The sequence below is a fragment of the Arachis ipaensis genome, chromosome B04 (assembly GCF_000816755.2).
Source record: "Arachis ipaensis cultivar K30076 chromosome B04, Araip1.1, whole genome shotgun sequence".
NCBI lineage: Eukaryota > Viridiplantae > Streptophyta > Magnoliopsida > Fabales > Fabaceae > Arachis > Arachis ipaensis.
Genome location: NC_029788.2, coordinates 124615960 through 124624013, shown reverse-complemented (window position 1 = coordinate 124624013; position 8054 = coordinate 124615960). Strand labels below are relative to the sequence as shown.

The window sequence follows — 8054 nt, the reverse complement described above, 5'->3', positions numbered from 1 at the left end:
CTAAATTCGACTCCACCCCGTCCTGTCTTCCGCCTAGTCCAAGATCCATCTTCAAATGGATAAAAATGGAATAGGTACCTATATATTCGAATGGTGTTATCATTCCTAAATTCAATCGATAAAAATAATTTATTGAGTTATTAATTAATACTGCCTCTAGAAATTAGTTTCAAGTTTTAAATTTGTATTTAAATTTTCAATTGTCTTTTAAATCTTGAATTTTTATTCAATATCTCACATTAGTCCCTCAAGGTAAGTAATTTCTTTTAATGTCATGCTAGGTAGACAATTATAGTATAATTTTATCACGCAATACTAATATATTATCATTGTAAGTAATTTAAATTGACTCATAAATTTTTACTAGTAACTAATTTTAACCCCTAAATTAAAAAAAATGATTAGTAAGTTTCAATCACATAAGGCACTCCAACTATTATTACACATTCACAATTCAAACTGGGAATGTGATAACCCTCTAAACCTTGACTATAATATTTTGATGTACAATGCAATTTCCTCATTGTTTGAACTTTGTTTGATAGGGCGTGGTATGGGAACCGTAATTAAGAAAAATTCATATATGGTTTTCAATTACTATTTATTTTCAGGTTTCCAAAAATAAATGCATGTGAATGATCACTTTTGATCATGGACCCAAAATTCAACCGAAATTAAAGTGGACATTGCATTGGAGAGGGTTCTATTTATCAGTGCATAATTCGGTCATTGACATAAATAATTCTTTTCAACTCTCTTTATGATGATGATGATTGCAACCCACATTAATTAATTAGGTGTTTAATAACCTTAATTATATTGTAGCTTGAGAAATGAGAAGGCTAGTTTATGGTCAAATATTCTCTGGTTTTGGAATTGTATTTCCCCTTACACAACAAATATTTCAATAGAGGTATAATAATTGCCTCTATAACCTGTGTCAATGCTTTCCCTTATAAGGTAAATTAAATGTTTATAGAAAATCTAAATGTATACATTAATGGTGTACAATTATTTGATAATATGTGATTAAAATTAAAATCATGATGAGTAATAACAAGCTATTGTATTATAACCAATCAATATAATTGTTAAATTCAAATATCAAAATTAATTCAATTTCAAATATTGATAACCATGTGTTTTGAATTTTTTATAAGAGAAATAGAACATTGATTAGTAACTTAACCTATTTGTATTTTACAATTAAGAATTTAAATAGCAATTTTCATTCACATAATTAGCAAAGATAATTTATTCAAAAAACAATCATGTTGTGNAATATATAATTAATAAATGGATCCCGCTAGGGAGACAATTGACTATTTGTACAATGTGTACAATGGACTATTGAGTTACAAAATAAACATCCCTCATACTATCTAGAATAACTATCCGAGTACTAAAATAATAAACATCTTCCCAAAAACTTAAATTGATTTTGGAGTTTACCAAGGATCGAACTCTTGACCTTTCAGATCTAGCGTTCTAATACCATATCATGATACCACTCATCACAAAAACTTCAACTGATGAGAAAAGATAACACTAATGATTATATCTCTAATATTCCCTAAACCTCCATTGTCCACATTGTATAAATATTCCATTGGCTCCTCATACTTTTTCTTAATAAATAATGAAAAATATTTGTACAACTATGAGTGCTGAAAAATCCGAAATAAAACAAGTGAAATTAGAGTTTCATTTTTGTGGAATTTGAAGGAACTTTTTTTAATGATTATTTTTTTTGTTTGACAGAAGATTTTCTTCTCTTCTTAGTTGTTAGATTTGGTGTTGGAAACTCCTTGAGTTTTCTAAGATGTCCTGGTCACACATAACTCTGACACGATCCGATTGATAAGGGGACACGTGTATCATACACTGTTGATAAGCCAGTTAACTTCACACAAGCTGTAAAAACACACCACAATTTCCACGTGTCATCATCTCACACCCCATTTCATTCAATTTCCCCATGATCACTAACCAAACAACTTATCATTGCTCCAATTTACTTTCTCTCTCTCTCTCTCTCTTGACAAAAGATAAAAGATATGCAATTGGCATTGACTTTTCTCTTTTTCAATATTTGTTAATATAATATTATTGATTTAATAGATGTTGACTCATCATTCATTATAATATCTCCTCCCACAAATAATTGTCATTTTGATAAATTAATATATTATTAATTTTTTAATGTGCTGAATGCTGTTATATTAAAAAGGCAACATTAATAGATAGATATAGTAATTTTGTTTACTAATTTGATTTGCAAAAATGGTATATTAATATAAAAGTTAACTATTAAATCAATCATATTATATATATCATAATTATTTAATTTAATTTGACAAAATTCTTATAAAAGTATAACCTTTTAACAAAATAACTTTCTTTTTCTTTTTGTTTTTTTAAAACACAAACTTAAGAATTTGGATTTACAAATGAAGACATGTATCTTCTTGATCAAATTTATATATTACTTGGTTTGTCTCATTATCTAATAAAATATAAATTTTATTAAGATTTATTCTTTTTCCTTTTAAAATAATTATTACTTTGACTTTTTAATACATTGAAAAATTAATATGCTCATACACAAAATAAATCTATATACATTAATTTTTTAGTGTATTAAAAAAAAAAGTTAAAAAAGGAATATTATTCTTAAACAGAGGCTGCTGCTGTACTAGTTAATATCTGGTGTTATGTCTGAACTTTCTCTCTCCAAAAAGCAGTTTCTCTCTCTAAGATAGAGGTATGGAGCCCATAGCTTTGCTGTCTTGTAGCTTCTTCATTGTTGGGCTTTTATGGGGCTTGTCTGCTCAGCTAACAAGAAATGTTTAAAAGGAGCCAAAATAATAAACTTTATTGTCATTTTTAATTTTATAATTCTTCAATTCCATGCACATCTTCTTCTATCTTCAACAATTTTCAATTTTCCTCCATCATCATCATATGCATAGTTCATACACAATAGCCTGCTACATATGAGAAGGTAGAGTTTTGAAAGGAAAAGGAAAAGAAAAAAAAAAGGAAGATCAAACCCACTTGTGTTCTTTCTTTTTCTTTCTTTCTTTCTTTCATGTTTGATTTGATGGATCCAGAGATCTAAATGCTTTCACAATAATACATCCACACTCTCTAGACCCTTCACCTCTTTTGTGTTTTTTTTTCCCAGATCATCCATATCTATATTCTTCAATTGAGGCATAATTCAGTATAAGCTTAAGCTTCTAAATAATCAAAGGTTCAATTTTTGAGGGTGAGATCTTTCTCCTGAATTTTACTTTGTCCTTTCATTGAGTTACTATGTTGTTTTTTTTTTCTATGAAACTAATAGGCTATCTTTGTTGTCATTTTTGGCTTTTATAGAGATTAGTGTTGTTGGGATTTCATCTTCCAATGTAAATGTTAGGTTACATTTCCAAAGGGCTGACCAAAAGTTTGTTTGACCAAAAAGAGTTCAATTTTTACTTGTCCCTATTGAGCTGTTATAGTGTTTGTGATTGAAAAAGCAACAAAAGATTAAGAGTTTTGGGGGTGTTGGGTTGTGTTGAACTTACAATTTGACTTAATCTTTCATAATTTGTTCATTCTGTTGAAGTTTGTAGTGAATTAATTTATCATCTTCATTATTGTTGCTGTGACTAGTGTGTAGTGAAGGACTAAAATCAACTGTGACTGAGAAATTATTTTGGGGGTGAAGTTGTTCTTGGATGGTTGGTAGATGTGGAAATTCCTGAAGGTTGTGTGGTGAGATGAGGGATGTTATCAGAGTTGATGAACTTTTTGAGGGCCTGCTTTCGGCCAGGTTCGGATAGGTATGGACACGGCGGTTCGGATGCTGGAGGAAAGCAGGATGGACTATTGTGGTACAAAGACTCCGGGCAGCATTTGCACGGCGAGTTTTCGATGGCTGTTGTCCAAGCCAACAACTTGCTGGAGGATCAGAGCTATATCAGATCAGGATGTTTAAGCACAAATGAGTCTGGCCCTTTTGGCACCTTTGTTGGTGTCTATGATGGCCATGGAGGGCCAGAGACGTCGCGGTTTATCAATGACCATCTAGTTCACCATCTTAAGAGTAAGTGACTTGAACACCAAGAAAAAAAAAAGTTTCCTTGTTAAAGCAAATTATTGTTGTTTCTTAGAGATGTTTAGTGGAATGGCTTTCATTTCAGGGTTTAGTGCAGAGCAACAATCAATGTCAGTGGATGTTATTCGCAAATCGTTCCAAGCAACAGAAGAAGGATTTACATCCCTGGTTGCCACACAATGGTCGATGAAACCACAAATTGCAGCTGTAGGATCATGCTGTCTTGTTGGTGTTATATGCAATGGAAGCCTTTATGTGGCGAATGTTGGTGATTCGCGGGCTGTTATGGGAAGAGCAGTTAAGGCAACTGGGGAAGTTTTGGCTGTCCAGTTGTCTGCAGAACACAATGCATCGATAGAATCCGTAAGACAGGAGCTGAAATCTATGCACCCTGATGATTCACAGATTGTTGTTCTGAAGCATAATGTGTGGCGTGTGAAGGGCCTTATCCAAGTAAGTTGATTCTAACTGATTAAATGAGGTTTACAACTGTTGAACTCTGATTTCAATGAATTATCTATAGATAAGGCATAGGATATGATAGCGTTGTTTGATCTATGTAGTTGAATCTATCTATTCGGAAGTGGCTTTGTTGTTATTCTCGTTGCATAGTCACAACTACTGTTAAAGTTATAAGTCCTGAAATGTTCAAATTCCCTCGGCTTTGTGTAATTAGGCTCTAGAAACTTCTTTTGATTTACGATGTCATTGCGCCTTATCATATATCATGTCTGCAATAAGCCTGTTTTTCATATCTGATCCTTCTCTTCAGCTTTGTGAAAATCAAGTTTTATTAGTTTTGGACATAGTAACTACATTATTTCTAGTCCTGCATCTATTTTACCAATTTACCTACTCAGATAAAACCAATTTCTTATCATTCTTGTGTTTTGAGCTTCAGCATGGCTTGACTTGGAGCTTTTTCTTCACTCCATTTTCTACTTTCACTACTTATAATGCATTTTCATCCTGCAGGTTTCTCGATCTATTGGCGATGTATATCTTAAAAAGGCCGAGTTCAACCGAGAGCCTCTATATGCAAAGTTTCGCCTTCGCGAACCAATAAAGAAGCCTATACTGAGCTCAGAACCATCTATATCGGTGCACCAGTTGCAGCCACAAGATCAGTTTGTTATATTCGCATCCGATGGGCTTTGGGAACACTTTAGTAATCAAGAGGCAGTGGATATAGTTCAACATAATCCCCGCAATGTAAGTTATATATTTAAATACTCTTCTAGACTGGAAATCATTTTAGACTAAAAGAATTCAATGTGGAATTTCACTGATCCTTTTTGTCCTGAATAGTGTTGAATGTTACTGTAATATTTGGTTCTCTTCATATAATCCTTTATTATGTTGCAAGTCCAATCATATTAGGAACTTTAACCTTACTTCAACTAATTCTCCTTCTCAATCTCATGCATTGTAACATCTTCATTACTATGATCTACTATCTCAAAACTCAAATAAATACAAGCATCTGATTGGATCTTTTTTTTTTTAGGGAATTGCAAGGAGGCTGGTTAAAATTGCTCTGCAAGAAGCAGCAAAGAAAAGAGAAATGAGATATTCAGACCTTAAGAAAATCGACCGAGGGGTTCGTCGCCATTTCCACGACGATATCACTGTGATTGTTGTGTTCATAGACTCAACTTTTGTGAGCAGGGCAACCTCTGTCAAGTTCCCTTGTATTTCTCTTAGAGGCGGCGGCGTCAGCCTTCCTTCTAACACACTGGCACCTTGTACAACGCCGACAGAGGCCGGCACCACCTGATTATTTAAGTTGCATCCTATCTTTGTCTTTTTCATTTTCTTGTGTGAATACCAGGTATCTTCAAGTAGCAATGAGAAGAGAGCAGCACATGCAATTCTTTAAATGTGAAACTGTAACATGTAGAATTATAATACTCATGTTTTAGGTTCCTTCCCACAAATCAAAAGAACAGAAAAGGTACATATATATATATATGATGACCATCCATAAGAGTTGCCTTGGCACCATTTACCTTGTTCAGTGTTCATTTGCATGTAACCATTTCTGGGGAAGTTTTTTCTTTTTTTTTCCAGCTGTATATAGAGCTTTGTAGTCTATTCAATGGAAGGTGGCAGATGGAGAGTTCATGTTGTGAAAGAAATTAAATGAGTGACATGTTCAGGGAATACATACATGTTTCATTATTTCAACTTTCAATGCTTAGATTTTGAGAGAATTAATGTGTTAATACTTCCTTTGTTCTTTGTCATCTGTATCTAGATTGATATCAAGGAACTAATTATTTTTCAGCCAATATCACATTATCTAGTCCTCGTTTACTTAGATGGTTAGATGGTTAGGGACTGATTAGAAATTTTTGAACTGTGGATGACGTTTTATTCTTCAGACAAATGATTAGAGATTGAAAATGATATTTACTCTAAAAAAATTGTTTAATATTAATTAATTAAAAGTTATATATATAGAGTTGTGTTTGACGAGATTGACTCATGTTGTAAACTTGTAATAGATGGCTCAAGCCTAGACCTGTTACCTTTCATAGACTTTTTTTCAAGTTCAAGTCCGGCCTGTTTAAGGTCCGACAAGCCCACGAGCCTATTTAAAAAGTCTGTTTCGTGAATTAGAACTCAAAAAATAATAAACTTAAAAAAATCTAAATTGATATTAAATGAATTGTAAAATTTATAATTCATAATTTATAAAAAAAATTCATTTATATATCAATTCTTAGTCACATATAATAACCATACTTACAAGTTACAATCTATAAACTTTTTTCTTTGAACAAAAGAACTACGATTTTAATTAGTATTGACTATTGATTGTTTTAGTTTTGTTTTATGTTTGATATAAGTGAATAGTTAAAAATCTAAACTAAAAATAATTTACTTTTACAAAAAAATATTTTGATGAGTCGCTTCAACGAGTTTTGTAAACTTTTAAATAGATTTAAAAAAAACCCAAACCTAGTCTGTTTGATAAAACAAACTGAGCCGAGTCGAACTTAAAATAAGTCGAACCACGACCTTCCGTCGAATAGCCCGTCTTACTTCCACCCCTAACATAGGCTAATCTCTTGACCATGATTGAAGTTGGAAAATGATCATTGAAAGCACTGGATAAGATTGGTGCAACAAAGGTTAAAAACCAACTAAAGTACCAATACTCAACTAACTCATCATATACACCTAAAAAAACAGTTCTCTCTCAGTTTTAGCTTGCAATCATTGAGGTTTTTGGCCACACAACAGTAGAGGAAAGATTGCCACAGTTCATAAAATATACTGCCCTCAATTTAGTACTATTATAGTTTACAAAGTACCCTTCATCATATGCATCCTTTAATCATGATATCCTTTATTGTAACTACCACCTTGTCTATCAACTTGTATTTTTATTGATTAATTTTTAAAAGTATAGATAATAACACAAAATTGACTGATTATTTAGTTGGAAATTGGTTACCTTTGAGAACCATGATGATCCCATTTGGCATTTTTTCACTAGGTGAAACATAAATAGTTAAATACAACCAATTATTTTTCTTTTGTGAAATTTAATATTTTGCATATCATCATAACCTATAGTTTTAACTACTATAAATATCATTCACTTTTAAATAATAGAAATCCTTATATAATTATATAGAAATTAGAACAAAAAGAATATCAGATTCATTTACTGATCCCCCCCTTCTTATCCCCACATTATCCAAATAATTTCTTAGTGTGGATTCCATTAAATAATTCAAAGGTGATTGAAACCTTCACTTCTCATTTGTTAATGTTTTCTTAATAGTCAAATTACATCCTTAAAACAATCATATCATGAGGAATAACAATAAATATATCTGATCGCTATGTGTAATATTTTCTTTTGATTTCTAGTGAGGATGATACTTTGGAAGGCAAATTTAACTATTTTAATAAAGATTAGCCTCTCTTTCTATTA

General features: G+C 31.8%; 1 protein-coding gene across 9 annotated transcripts; it reads left to right on the top strand.

Annotated features, from left to right (window-relative positions):
• Positions 2658-6391, top strand: LOC107635209 (probable protein phosphatase 2C 28). Of its 9 annotated transcripts, none has more exons than XM_016338609.2 (6): positions 2658-2764; positions 3188-3271; positions 3668-4093; positions 4191-4558; positions 5081-5317; positions 5613-6391. In XM_016338609.2, the coding sequence occupies exons 3-6, from the start codon at positions 3775-3777 to the stop codon at positions 5880-5882; spliced, it is 1194 nt and encodes a 397-aa protein (XP_016194095.1). In that variant the 5' UTR covers positions 2658-2764; positions 3188-3271; positions 3668-3774; the 3' UTR covers positions 5883-6391. The 9 variants fall into 9 exon arrangements, with proteins under 9 accessions (XP_016194095.1, XP_016194094.1, XP_020977596.1 ...); XM_016338608.2 differs by having other exon boundaries at positions 3661-4093; XM_016338606.2 differs by having other exon boundaries at positions 2686-3004.

Coding starts and splice junctions, on each gene's coding strand:
- LOC107635209 (XM_016338609.2), top strand. CDS start 3,775: ATGTTATCAGAGTTGATGAACTTTTTGAGGGCCTGCTTTCGGCCAGGT. Junction 4,559..5,080: donor GTGTGAAGGGCCTTATCCAA/GTAAGTTGATTC, acceptor TTCATCCTGCAG/GTTTCTCGATCTATTGGCGA. Junction 5,318..5,612: donor TTCAACATAATCCCCGCAAT/GTAAGTTATATA, acceptor TTTTTTTTTTAG/GGAATTGCAAGGAGGCTGGT.